Raw genomic sequence first — 15,181 nt, forward strand, 5'->3', positions numbered from 1 at the left:
CATTGAGCCCTATGGGAGACTTTCCTTGGGCCAGGTTGGAGCTGCAGAGTGCCATTGAGCCCTATGGGAGACTTTCCTTGGGCCAGGTTGGAGCTGCAGAGTGCCATTGAGCCCTATGGGAGACTTTCCTTGGGCCAGGTTGGAGCTGCAGAGTGCCATTGAGCCCTATGGGAGACTTTCCTTGGGCCGGGTTGGAGCTGCAGAGTGCCATTGAGTCCTATGGGAGACTTTCCTTGGGCCGGGTTGGAGCTGCAGAGTGCCATTGAGCCCTATGGGAGACTTTCCTTGGGCCGGGTTGGAGCTGCAGAGTGCCATTGAGCCCTATGGGAGACTTTCCTTGGGCCGGGTTGGAGCTGCAGAGTGCCATTGAGCCCTATGGGAGACTTTCCTTGGGCCGGGTTGGAGCTGCAGAGTGCCATTGAGCCCTATGGGAGACTTTCCTTGGGCCGGGTTGGAGCTGCAGAGTGCCATTGAGCCCTATGGGAGACTTTCCTTGGGCCGGGTTGGAGCTGCAGAGTGCCATTGAGCCCTATGGGAGACTTCCAAAATCTGACTGAAGTGTCAAAGTCAAAAAGGTTTTCCCACCGTTTACGATTGTTCGGATATGAAAATTTTGTGGCTATTGGATCGCCATTCGCATCGCCATGACTTTTGCAATCATCAGAAATGATCGTATTTCGTGATTCGGATTCGTACGTCAATGAATGTGCCCCTGAGTGTAGAGTTTTAAATGTAGAGTTTTAAGAAATAATTACTGGAATATAAGCAAAAGTTTACAATTGCCAGCAAATATGACCTTGCCATAAGAGCTCTACTCCAGTTCTATCTCCAGTCTATCTCCATTCTTGATAAGGCACTTAAATGTGGCATTTAGAAGTGTCACCCTGCTTTGCTTCCCTAAGTTATTAATGGCCCTATGGCCATACTATCGCATTGGCATGATAATCGGGGGGAACCATCTGCTTATTTGGCGACCTCGCCAAATGAACAAATATTAGTTGCACCCCAAAAAAGGGAAGAGAAGTTGGGCCCCCCCAGAAGAGTTAAGAGGGAGGTGCTTGGGAAATTGAGTGGGGGGGAGTGGCTGATAGAGCCAGCTGTGGTACTAAACCCCAAAAGTGGCAGGCTATGGTGACCCTTTTCAGGATGCAGCACACTTCCACCTTATTCTGGGGAGTGCCCCAATTCCCCTTTTAGGGAAGTTCACAAAGTCCCTGCTGCCCCATATTCTGAGGGTGCACTGGCCCCAGATCCCCTTTTACGGTTCAACTTGCCCCTGCTGCCCCTTATTCTAGGCAGACCTAGAACAAAGTCTCCAGTAATGATGAGCGAATTTTATCGCCAGGCATGGATTCACAGCGAATTTCCGCATTTTGCCATTGGAAACTTCTGTGAAAATTCACTGTGGAAAAATTTGCCGCGTGTACATTTTTTTTGCTTCTCGTCAGATTTGCTGTGGTAGCGTCAAAAAAGGCGCGCTCGCTTCTTAAAGTGCGGGCGGAAAAAAAAAATGTGCAACAAATGTGTTTCGTGAATTTTCTTGCCGTTCCGCAAATTTTATGGTGAATCGAAATGGGACAGATTCGCTCATCACTAGTCTCCAGTCAATTTGTAAAGCACACCAGAATGGATTTAAACTCTTGCCACGAGGTGGCTGCCTTACTCATTTTACCACACAAAGGGTTCAACTCTGTTCTGTCTCTTTGCAGCACTATTTATCCCCTCGGGCAGACTGCCCATTCTTCTTTGGAGAGTTTACTCAGTTACCCTTTCTAGGGCTCCCCAGCACTAGGCAGTAATGCAAGTATGCAAGAATAGAACTTGGAAAGCTCTGTAGAAGACATGCAGTGCCAGCAGCCCTTATTTCTCAGATTTTGTTGACTTGTATAAAAGTACTCATCCTTTGTCATCATATTTTAATATGAGGTCATGGAACACCTTAGTGACTATGTCCTTATAGCTTACATATTTATATTTAATTTTTTTCTCGATAACATGTCTCTGCTATCAGGGCAACATATATTAATCTTATTACAGAAAAAATTAAAATCACTTAAAAAAGTGCATCTTTTTGTATTACAGCACAATATAGGCAATAGCATTTATATACATAAGTGTACCATATACTGTATATAAAGCTGATGAAGGCACCAAAAGGAACAAGATACAATTTGAATATTTTTCAGACCATAATAGGATATTATTATCATCAATAACATGTTATATTGTCTTCAGTTATAAAAAAATAATAATTTAAAGGGTAATATGTTACACATACCAGAAAAATAGCTATTGATATTCCAATTAGAAACCCTGCTATGACATCAGACCAATGATTGCGATATTCCGCCACCCTGTTTATTCCAGTAAGAAAAGCCAAACACATTAAACCCAAGCAAAGGACAGGTTTGGCGAGTCGTGTTCCTTTGGCTTTGATTGTGCTGGTAATATACATCTGCAAATAAAAACAAACCACAATTCAGTTAGAATAAAAAGAAAAGTTGAGAAATATGGAGATAATGTTCTAAGAAACGACAAGTTTGCTTAGGTCTAGAAACCAGTAAATAAGTAGTGATGAGTGAATTTTTTCGCCAGGCATGGATTTGCAGCAAAATTCCACATTTCGCCATTGGCAAATTGTTTTGAGAAACTTGTGCAAAATTTTGCGGCAGAAAATTCACGGTTGCATCAACAAAAGCTGCTTTGCATAAAAAAAGTTGTGAAGTAATTTTTCACACAATTTTTTGGACAGATTCACTCATCACTACCAGTAAGTTGTGTTAAAACAGTAGACCAGTGCTGTCCAGCTGGTGCCCCCCCCCCCCCTGTGTGGCCACCCACCCACCTGTCTGGCTGCTTTGATGGCTTACCTTTGTGTAAGATTTAAATGGTATCAGTATTGAGATTAACTGGTCCCCTGCACGGTTCACACCTCAGATTCAGGCTGTAATTCCCCTGTATTGTTTAAACAAGTAATCCCCTGTACTGTTCACACCTTCACAATGTTCCACCACTGCATTGTTCACACCTCTGGCTCAGGCTGTTATCACCCACACTGTTCACGTCTTCACACCTCCAGCATTTTGTCACAGACAGCATAGGGCAGGCAGAGTATGGCACACACAGGCAGCATAGGGCAGGCAGAGTATGGCACACACAGGCAGCATAGGACAGGCAGAGTATGGCACACACAGACAGCATAGGGCAGGCAGAGTATGGCACACACAGGCAGCATAGGGCAGGCAGAAAACTGCCTGTGTGTGCCATACTCTGCCTGTCCTATGGTGCCTGTGTGTGCCATACTCTGCCTGCCCTATGCTGCCTGTGTGTGCCATACTCTGCCTGTATGTGCCATACTCTTCCTGCCCTATGCCGCCTGTGTGTGCCATACTCTGCCTGCCCTATGCTGCCTGTGTGTGCCATATTCTGCCTGCCCTATGCTGCATGTGTGTGCCATAATCTACATGCCCTATGCTGCCTGTGTGCCATACTCTGCCTGCCCTTAGCTGCCTGTGTGTGTCATGCTCTGTCTGCCCTATGCTGCTTGTAGGAGGTGAAACTGGCAGAGGTTTGTTCTGGGAGTTTGTTAGTTGTTGGAAATAGCCATTAAATGGTCCCTAAGGTGCTATCCACAGGGGAGGAGGAGGCATATGGATTTTAGGGTGTGTCTTAATATGATAATACAATACTTTCACATATGAATGATGAATTGAGCACAAACCATTTGGGTTTTTGCTACCACCATTAATGTGGGCATGGTCTTGTGATAACATGGGTGTGGTTTGAAGTGGGTGTAGATTTAAAAAGGGGAGTGGTCAAAACTGGCTTCCATTAGCGGTCCTCCACTATTTATGCTAGAGAAATTCCGGCCCTCGGCACCACAGAAGTTGGACAGCACTGCAGTAGACCAATTAATGCCACACTAGTGGCTCTTACTGCATTAATTAATTAATTACATTTCATTTAAGTTAGCATTAACAAAATAGTTAATCTAAGCAGAACATGGAATTAAACACATATGCCAACACCCCCATCCATCCCCTGGTTTAATTATTGTTGATGATCAATATATTTGATGATAAATATTTTTAACGATGATATTAGAGTGTTTATTATAAATCTTTTATTGGATTGTTTCATGCTGGGCACTCTGCTTTCCTAGGCTACTGACAAGTGTGACAGTTGGGAAATGCCACAGAGACTGATGGGAATATATAGACTGTTGCATTCTTGCTGAGAATTTTAGTTGTATTTAGTTACATTATTGTATTCAATGGTTGTCTTACTCTCTTGCTTCTATATAAACGTGATATACATATTTATATACATATTATGAGAAGAGGAAAAAGAGGGAAAAAAGGATTTAATAGGTTTATTGATTTATTAGCAATGAGCTCTAACTAGATGGCAGTTATGATTATAAGCATTCTGTGTTTTCTGTGCCCTTTCTTATGTGTGTGCATTTACTTATAATCAATATAGTAAAGGAATCATTTTCTCAAAAAAATAAACTATCATCAAGGTATGGTAGGTATTAATTGTATAAAAATGAGAAATTCAGCAAAAAGTTTTTGAATCTAAAGCCTTTTTTGTACTCTTCTAAAATGTTGCATTCCAGTACCGTTACATACTCAGAGAGTGTTAAGTGATGTGAGTTTTATGAGAGAACCTTGTGAAATGTATCCTACAAAGCAGATGCTGAAACAACCTAAATACCTCTGTCATTTACATATACAATGTACTATACCTACTGTGGCCAATCATTGCTATAGCATCCCTTGTGAGGACTTCCCTGGTCCTTACATTAACCATAGGCATAAGCACTAGGCACAAAAGTATGTTAGCCAGGCAGCCCTGTGTTGCAAGAGGAGAGGAACTTTTTCTGACATAGAATAATGTGTTTTAATTAGAAAACAGTGTGCATTACAGGATAAGCAAAATGAGAGCTGCAGCAACAGCATGTAATCAAATAAAATGGCTTGATAATGACCCTTTGACAACTTGTTTAGCACAATGGATGCAATTACCATCCCAATTTTCAGCATCATTTCAGGAACTATAATACTTTACTGTCCTATAAATCTCCTATGTTTGCCTGATGTTAAAGGCACCATGCTTCTCAGGGTCAGACTGGGCCAGCAGGGCACCGGAAAAAAAACACTGGGCCCCGCCAGCCCAGACCTGATCGCCAGTGGAAATCGCTGACCCTGGGCTGCTGATCACCCTCTCCAGCGGACCCAAGGTAACTGTATTGTACATGCGCTTGGGGGACAGATTTAGATGGGCAGTGGGGCAGCCCTTGGGGGGTGTGGAGGTTCCTGGGGCAGTAGCCCCACTGAGCCAGTACCCCCCAGTCCAACCCTGATATTACCTGTAATATCTACAGCTACTGTTGCTCGCATTATAGATTTAACATAGAAGTAAATGTGGAAAAAGTTGCTGCAAAAAAAAAAATAATAAATTGCCTTGAATAAAAAAGTGGTTGAGAAAAAATGGTTATTGAATTTTTGCCGTTTCATGAATTTTCCCATGTTTTTGTGGATTTTTCAGTAAATTGAAACAGAACAGATTGGCTAATCACTATGGACCACCATTAGCTGCAAGGTGCAATGCTGGAAGCCCAACCACACAGCAGGGTTAGTATGACAGGATGTACAGAATCAATTATGGTCACTGAACACATAATCCAGGAGCCCTCAGTTTGTGGGGCTCCTTATGGCCTTGGATGCATATGCAGTTTTACTATAGTAATTTGCCACAAGTAATAATAAGTCATTTGCCATAATTATTTAACTAAAAGGGGTGGTTTCCTATAAAAATACTATGTAAAATAAGGAATACTTAAAATCGGGGGATGTAAAATGGAGGTTTTATTGTGTTTCCAAAAGAATATAAATAAAGCAAATTTAATATCATGAAATAATGATATAATTATAGTTATTCCCTGAAACATATTCCCTGAGGAATGGCTGCTATAGAACCCATTACATAGTTAAGTTGGGTTGAAAAAAGACCAAAGTCCATCAAGTTGAGACCTTCCACATGACCGAGCACACATATACCTATACTGACCTATCTATACACTCACATACATAAACCCTATATACCAACATCAATACTAACTGTAGATATTAGTATCACAATAGCCTTGGATACTATGCTTGTTCAAGAACTCATCCAGGCCCCTCTAAAAGGCATTAACAGAATCTGCCATTACAACATCACTAGGAAGGGCATTCCCCAACCTCACTGCCCTCAGCATAACAAAAAACCCTACGCTGCTTTAACCCTTTAAGTGCCAAGGGACGTAGATTCTACGTCCCAGGTACCAAGGGACCAAAGTGCCATGGGACGTAGAATCTACGTCCAATGGCACTGTCGGGTTTACAAGCGCTGCGCTCGCTTTTAAAGCAGCGCAGCGCTTGTAAAGCCTTCACAACCCCCTAGGCAACGAGCGAATAAGGACATACTCACCGATCCGGTCGCCCAGCCACACCGATCGTCGCTCCAGCCAATGACAGCAGTGGACACGCATTGATGACGTGTCCACTGCTGTCCCTTTAAAAGTCGCCGCCTACTGTCGGCTCCCTCACTCCTGCTGCGCACGTTGGACCGGATGGAGCTCCCCTGCTGCCTTCCTGCTGGATTTATCGCCCCTGATCGCCTCTGATCGCCTGCCTGCCTTGGGTAAGCTGAACTACAACTCTCTACCACTGTTTATTTTGCTTATTTCTATCTCAACTGTCTAAAAATTTTTTTTTTTTTTTTTTCAATTTTTTCTTCTATCTTTGTCATTATTACACTTTTGTACACATACACACTTATTTACAACTTTCCCAAGCACACACAGACACTTACACACACACTTACACTTACACTTTTTTTTTTTTTTTTTTTTTTTTTTCTTTCTTTCTTTTCTTTTCTTTCTTTCTTTGCTTTCTTTGGCAGTCTTTTTTTTTTACTAAAACTTTATTTCTGATCTTGCTCTATAATTATCTGATTTATTTGGTTGCATTTTAGTGTTTTTTTGGCATTTTCATAATTGATTTCTGTTTTTGAATTATTCTATTGCACTGTAACTTTTTTATTGCTATTGGGTGCTGAATTTGCAGTGACGTTGGTGGATCCAGGGCTCTGACCACCGATTTCATTGCAATTATTGTTCTTCTGTTGGTTTAGGTGGTTTTATTGGATTTTACTGATTTTATGGTGTTTTATCTTTGCATTGTTCTTTGTGTGTTTAGTGCCCCTAAAAGGTTGCTTTTGCAGTGACATTGGTGGATCCAGGGCTCTGACCACCGATTTCATTGCAACTATTGTTCTTTGATTGCTTTTAGTGGTTTTATTCCATTTTAACTTCATTTGATTTCAGTTGTTCTAGAAAGGTCCAGAGGTGCTAAGATTGTTCTGGTAGTTTCTATTGCCAAGGGTTAGGCTGATGCCACACATGGCGTAGGGCTGATTTTTTCAGCAAGTGGAAAAACGATTGCCGAAAATTCAGCCCTACGCTTGCTACTTGTGCCTGCACCCGAATGAATGGGATACGCTCGGGTGCAGGCACATGTAGCCGATATACGCATGAAAACGCGAGACTTTGCATTCTCACGCGTTTTCATGCGTATATCGGCTACATGTGCCTGCACCCGAGCGTATTCCATTCATTCGGGTGCAGGCAAAAAAAAGGGGTGCATAGAGTGCAGCCCCAATATTATGCATTTTCAGGTTTGGTGGCCATGTACTTATGCGCAACCAGACATAGGTATCGTTTTATTCAGGGGAACTTGCAGATTGATGGTTAGTAAGTTTTTGGTAGTTGCCATGGAGATTTTGGGGAGAAATCTAGGTTTTTTATCTGGTTTTTCCTTGATTTCTGACCAAAGCGCTGACTTCTGCAAGGGACTGCGGCCACAATTTTCCATGTAGAAAGAGAAGAATGGTGTCTCTGAATAGCTGAAGGTGTGCACTTTTCGTAAATATATAGATTGTGGGGGTTATCTCACAGGTAGGGGGGGTTAACACTGAAAAACTGCAGGTAGTGCACATAGAGCGCAGCCCCCAAAATTTCAACTGAAATTGCCCTTATGCATTGCCCCTGTTTTGGGGCATTTGGTGGCCACGTCTTTATGTGCACCCATACATATGGGGTATCGTTTTATTCAGGGGAACTTGCAAATTGAGGTTTAGTAAGTTTTTGGTAGTTGCCATGGAGATTTTGGGGAGAAATCTAGGTTTTTTATCTGGTTTTTCCTTGATTTCTGACCAAAGCGCTGACTTCTGCAAGGGACTGGGGCCACAATTTTTCATGTAGAAAGAGGAGAGTGGCGTCTCTGAATAGCTGAAGGTGTGCACTTTTCAGAAATATATAGTTTGCGGGGGTTATTTCACAGGTATGGGGGTGTTTAGACTAAATAACTGCAGATAGAGCACAGCCCCCCCTTATGCATTGCCCCGGTTTGGGGGCATTTGGTGGCCACGTCTTTATGTGTACCCATACATATGGGGTATCGTTTTATTCAGGGGAACTTGCAGATTGAGGTTTAGTAAGTTTTTGGTAGTTGCCATGGAGATTTTGGGGAGAAATCTAGGTTTGTATCTGGTTTTTCCTTGATTTCTGACCAAAATCTAGGGTTGTATCTGGTTTTTCCTTGATTTCTGACCAAAGCGCTGACTTCTGCAAGGGACTGCGGCCACAATTTTCCATGTAGAAAGAGGAGAGTGGCGTCTCTGAATAGCTGAAGGTGTGCACTTTTCAGAAATATATAGTTTGCGGGGGTTATTTCACAGGTATGGGGGTGTTTAGACTAAATAACTGCAGGTAGAGCACATAGAGCGCAGCCCCCCCTTATGCATTGCCCCTGTTTGGGGGCATTTGGTGGCCACGTCTTTATGTGTACCCATACATATGGGGTATCGTTTTATTCAGGGGAACTTGCAGATTGAGGTTTAGTAAGTTTTTGGTAGTTGCCATGGAGATTTTGGGGAGAAATCTAGGTTTTTATCTGGTTTTTCCTTGATTTCTGACCAAAATCTAGGGTTGTATCTGGTTTTTCCTTGATTTCTTACCAAAGCGCTGACTTCTGCAAGGGACTGCGGCCACAATTTTCCATGTAGAAAGAGAAGAGTGGTGTCTCTGAATAGCTGAAGGTGTGCACTTTTCGTAAATATATAGATTGTGGGGGTTATCTCACAGGTAGGGGTGGTTAACACTGAAAAACTGCAGGTAGTGCACATAGAGCGCAGCCCCCAAAATTTCAACTGAAATTGCCCTTATGCATTGCCCCTGTTTTGGGGCATTTGGTGGCCACGTCTTTACGTGCACCCATACATATGGGGTATCGTTTTATTCAGGGGAACTTGCAAATTGAGGTTTAGTAAGTTTTTGGTAGTTGCCATGGAGATTTTGGGGAGAAATCTAGGTTTTTTTATCTGGTTTTTCCTTGATTTCTGACCAAAGCGCTGACTTCTGCAAGGGACTGCGGCCACAATTTTTCATGTAGAAAGAGGAGAGTGGCGTCTCTGAATAGCTGAAGGTGTGCACTTTTCAGAAATATATAGTTTGCGGGGGTTATTTCACAGGTATGGGGGTGTTTAGACTAAATAACTGCAGGTAGAGCACATAGAGCACAGCCCCCCCTTATGCATTGCCCCGGTTTGGGGGCATTTGGTGGCCACGTCTTTATGTGTACCCATACATATGGGGTATCGTTTTATTCAGGGGAACTTGCAGATTGAGGTTTAGTAAGTTTTTGGTAGTTGCCATGGAGATTTTGGGGAGAAATCTAGGTTTGTATCTGGTTTTTCCTTGATTTCTGACTAAAGCGCTGACTTCTGCAAGGCACTGCGGCCACAATTTTCCATGTAGAAAGAGGAGAGTGGCGTCTCTGAATAGCTGAAGGTGTGCACTTTTCAGAAATATATAGTTTGCGGGGGTTATTTCACAGGTATGGGGGTGTTTAGACTAAATAACTGCAGGTAGAGCACATAGAGCACAGCCCCCCCTTATGCATTGCCCCTGTTTGGGGGCATTTGGTGGCCACGTCTTTATGTGTACCCATACATATGGGGTATCGTTTTATTCAGGGGAACTTGCAGATTGAGGTTTAGTAAGTTTTTGGTAGTTGCCATGGAGATTTTGGGGAGAAATCTAGGTTTTTATCTGGTTTTTCCTTGATTTCTGACCAAAGCGCTGACTTCTGCAAGGGACTGCGGCCACAATTGTCCATGTAGAAAGAGAAGAGTGGTGTCTCTGAATAGCTGAAGGTGTGCACTTTTCGGAAATATATAGATTGTGGGGGTTATCTCACAGGTAGGGGGGGTTATCAATGAAAAACTGCAGGTAGTGCACATAGAGCGCAGCCCCCAAAATTTCAACTGAAATTGCCCTTATGCATTGCCCCTGTTTTGGGGCATTTGGTGGCCACGTCTTTATGTGCACCCATACATATGGGGTATCGTTTTATTCAGGGGAACTTACAGATTGAGGTTTAGTAAGTTTTTGGTAGTTGCCATGGAGATTTTGGGGAGAAATCTAGATTTTTATCTGGTTTTTCCTTGATTTCTGACCAAAATCTAGGGTTGTATCTGGTTTTTCCTTGATTTCTGACCAAAGCGCTGACTTCTGCAAGGGACTGCGGCCACAATTTTCCATGTAGAAAGAGAAGAATGGTGTCTCTGAATAGCTGAAGGTGTGCACTTTTCGTAAATATATAGATTGTGGGGGTTATCTCACAGGTAGGGGGGGTTATCACTGAAAAACTGCAGGTAGTGCACATAGAGCGCAGCCTCCAAAATTTCAACTGAAATTGCCCTTATGCATTGCCCCTGTTTTGGGGCATTTGGTGGCCACGTCTTTATGTGCACCCATACATATGGGGTATCGTTTTATTCAGGGGAACTTGCAGATTGATGGTTAGTAAGTTTTTGGTAGTTGCCATGGAGATTTTGGGGAGAAATCTAGGTTTGTATCTAGTTTTTCCTTGATTTCTGACCAAAGCGCTAACTTCTGCAAGGGACTGCGGCCACAATTTTCCATGTAGAAAGAGAAGAGTGGTGTCTCTGAATAGCTGAAGGTGTGCACTTTTCGTAAATATATAGATTGTGGGGGTTATCTCACAGGTAGGGGGGGTTAACACTGAAAAACTGCAGGTAGTGCACATAGAGCGCAGCCCCCAAAATTTCAACTGAAATTGCCCTTATGCATTGCCCCTGTTTTGGGGCATTTGGTGGCCACGTCTTTATGTGCACCCATACATATGGGGTATCGTTTTATTCAGGGGAACTTGCAGATTGATGTTTAGTAAGTTTTTGGTAGTTGCCATGGAGATTTTGGGGAGAAATCTAGGTTTTTATCTGGTTTTTCCTTGATTTCTGACCAAAGCGCTGACTTCTGCAAGGGACTGCGGCCACAATTGTCCATGTAGAAAGAGAAGAGTGGTGTCTCTGAATAGCTGAAGGTGTGCACTTTTCGGAAATATATAGATTGTGGGGGTTATCTCACAGGTAGGGGGGGTTAACACTGAAAAACTGCAGGTAGTGCACATAGAGCGCAGCCCCCAAAATTTCAACTGAAATTGCCCTTATGCATTGCCCCTGTTTTGGGGCATTTGGTGGCCACGTCTTTATGTGCACCCATACATATGGGGTATCGTTTTATTCAGGGGAACTTGCAGATTGAGGTTTAGTAAGTTTTTGGTAGTTGCCATGGAGATTTTGGGGAGAAATCCTAGGTTTTTATCTGGTTTTTCCTTGATTTCTGACCAAAATCTAGGGTTGTATCTGGTTTTTCCTTGATTTTTGACCAAAGCGCTGACTTCTGCAAGGGACTGCGGCCACAATTTTCCATGTAGAAAGAGAAGAATGGTGTCTCTGAATAGCTGAAGGTGTTCACTTTTCGTAAATATATAGATTGTGGGGGTTATCTCACAGGTAGGAGGGGTTATCACTGAAAAACTGCAGGTAGTGCACATAGAGCGCAGCCTCCAAAATTTCAACTGAAATTGCCCTTATGCATTGCCCCTGTTTTGGGGCATTTGGTGGCCACGTCTTTATGTGCACCCATACATATGGGGTATCGTTTTATTCAGGGGAACTTGCAGATTGATGGTTAGTAAGTTTTTGGTAGTTGCCATGGAGATTTTGGGGAGAAATCTAGGTTTGTATCTAGTTTTTCCTTGATTTCTGACCAAAGCGCTAACTTCTGCAAGGGACTGCGGCCACAATTTTCCATGTAGAAAGAGAAGAGTGGTGTCTCTGAATAGCTGAAGGTGTGCACTTTTCGGAAATATATAGATTGTGGGGGTTATCTCACAGGTAGGGGGGGTTAACACTGAAAAACTGCAGGTAGTGCACATAGAGCGCAGCCCCCAAAATTTCAACAGAAATTGCCCTTATGCATTGCCCCTGTTTTGGGGCATTTGGTGGCCACGTCTTTATGTGCACCCATACATATGGGGTATCGTTTTATTCAGGGGAACTTGCAGATCGATGTTTAGTAAGTTTTTGGTAGTTGCCATGGAGATTTTGGGGAGAAATCTAGGTTTTTTATCTGGTTTTTCCTTGATTTCTGACCAAAGCGCTTACTTCTGCAAGGGACTGCGGCCACAATTTTCCATGTAGAAAGAGAAGAGTGGTGTCTCTGAATAGCTGAAGGTGTGCACTTTTCAGAAATATATAGTTTGTGGGGGTTATTTCACAGGTAGGGGGGGTTAACACTGAAAAACTGCAGGAAGTGCACATAGAGCGCAGCCCCCACATTTTTAGCTGTAATTGCCCTTGTGCATTGCCCCTGCTTTGGAGTGTTTGGTGCCCATGTCTTTATGTGCACCCATACATATGGGGCATCATTTTATTCAGGAGAAGTTTGTCTTTCAAATATGCCTTTGTTAGAAAATTTTTATGAGATTTTTTTTTGTCAAATCCACATTTGATCATGCGTCCAAGTTTACGTTTTAGAAAAAAAAAAAAATGTCATAAAAAGTTCCAAATTTCACAATGCACTGACAAAAGGTATTTGGCTTTTGAGTGAAAACTACATTGCACCTAGAAACCTGAAGGTCTGTAGTTTCTAAAGATACCAAACATGAGGGGATATTTTAGATTTACATATAAGTTATGCTGCATTAACTGTTACAAGCGCTTTTCTGCTTTGTTCTGGTGTGATATTGTACTAAGTATTGCTTTAGTTTGGGGGTTACTTCTGGACAGGAACTGTGGGGTACCACCACATATTTGGTATCGTTGGAATTGGGAGTATCAGGGCTTTTACAAACAATAAAAAAAAGTGAGTAAAATTAACTTTTCTATGGAAAAAAACCTCAAAATATACAGAAATTTTTCATAATTTTTTTTTTTTTTTACATATTTCACCCAAAATACACATCATATCTCCAGAAAAGTTATAAAATTTGGTATGTATGTCGAAGCCCAATTAGTGACGAAAAAAACGATATATAATTTCCCTAGTTTCGTGGAGGTTTTCCTACCAAAAAACATTGTTAAAGTGAATGAGTACAAAATGCTTAAAAAACGTCTGGCACTGGGGGGAAACGAAATGACGAATTCGGCTGGCACTTAAAGGGTTAAATGAAAGTTCTGTTCCTCTAATTTATAGGTGTGGCCTCTGGTGCACTCATCCTTTTTATGGGAGAATAAAACATCCCTTATCTGCCTATAATCCCCTCTAATGTACTTGTACAGAGTAATCATCTTTCTTAAAGGTAAGCGATTTAAGTTACACCCCCAAGTGACTTAGCCTTTCCTTCTCCCTTTAAGGACCGGAGCCCAAAACTGCACTGCATACTCAAGGTGAGGCCTTACCAGGGACCTATAAAGAGGCAAAATTATGTTTTTATCCCTTGAGTCAATGCCCTTTTTATACAAGACATCACTTTATTTGCTTTAGTAGCCACAGAATGACACTGCCTGGAATTAGGCAACTTGTTATCAACAAAAACCCCTAGATCCTTCTCAGTTCTCTCTGATATGCAGGCAGAACATCTATTCTGGGTATAATACTGTTTATTTAAACAGCTGGTTGAATACTGTATTTGCTATTTGCAGGTGACAGACAGTAGACATGACTAGGGCAGAGGTTGTGTTGAGCACAAGCAAGCAGTCCCATTGATATTGGATTAGATAAAATAATTAACATTGTGATAGAACATTAATTATACATGCATTTATGTTGATGCAGAGCTATACCATGTGCTTCATTTTAAAAATATAAACACAGCAGATGGCTTACTGATTCATGTATGTGTGTATTTGTCTGTGTGCATGAATTTGTATCATTGCTGTTGATATTGCTGGTCAGGTTGGTACCATTTCAGTAATAATTTAAAGTAGATACTCACTAAAGAGTTTTGTATTTAATGTGACCTTGCACTCAGAGTCAGCTAACACAGTCCTATTGAATATAATCACAGTTTCACCCACACTGAATTTGTATTTTATGAGAATTTTTTTTATTTCAAAGCACTGAACTGTACCTTTAATGGAACATTCTTTTAAAAAAGACAAAAATCACAATAAAATAATACAAGCTTAATTATGCTGTTTGCAAATATATTCAGTCCCCAGACTGTAATTTTTGTACAGTTAGCAATAGATACAGTATGAGTTTGCTTCTCAATGGGCCTCAATTGCTCACAAACACAGTTCTACTGCTACACACTTACCCCAAAAACATAAGGTGTTATTTCTGCCTGCCAAAAGCCACCATTAAATACCAAACTTAATATGCATGCAAACAATACATTTTTGGTTTTACTATTTTTCTTTATGTTTTTTTCTAACATGACATTATGTTTAATCAACACATTTTCAGTTTCAGTTGCTTTTAAAGGAACAGTAACACCAAAAAATGAAAGTGTATAAAAATAATTAATATATTATGTACTATTGCCCTGCACTGGAAAAGTTGTCTGTTTGCTTCATAAACACTACTACAGTTTATATAAATACCCTGCTGTGTAGCCATGGGGGCAGCCATTTAAATTGAAAAAAGGAGAAAAGGCACAGGTTTCTAAGCAGATAACAGATAAGTAGCATAGATTCCCATTGTATTCTACACAGTTTATCTGTTATCTTCTTATGTAACCTGTGCCTTTTCTCCTTTTTTCAATTTAAATGGCTGCCCCCATGGCTACACAGCAGGGTATTTATATAAACTGTAGTAGTGTTT

At 41.6% G+C, this 15,181-nt stretch overlaps 1 protein-coding gene across 1 annotated transcript in view; it reads right to left on the reverse strand.

Annotated features, from left to right (window-relative positions):
• Positions 1–15,181, reverse strand: part of plppr5 (phospholipid phosphatase related 5) — a 105,361-nt gene that overhangs the window by 24,803 nt on the left and 65,377 nt on the right. Inside the window, exon 4 of the mRNA XM_002933800.4 lies at positions 2,279–2,455. Within this exon, the coding sequence (XP_002933846.2) occupies positions 2,279–2,455 (177 nt within the window). The remainder of the gene's footprint in view (positions 1–2,278; positions 2,456–15,181) is intronic.

This window comes from Xenopus tropicalis, chromosome 4 (assembly GCF_000004195.4).
Source record: "Xenopus tropicalis strain Nigerian chromosome 4, UCB_Xtro_10.0, whole genome shotgun sequence".
In the NCBI taxonomy this organism is placed as follows: Eukaryota; Metazoa; Chordata; class Amphibia; order Anura; family Pipidae; genus Xenopus; species Xenopus tropicalis.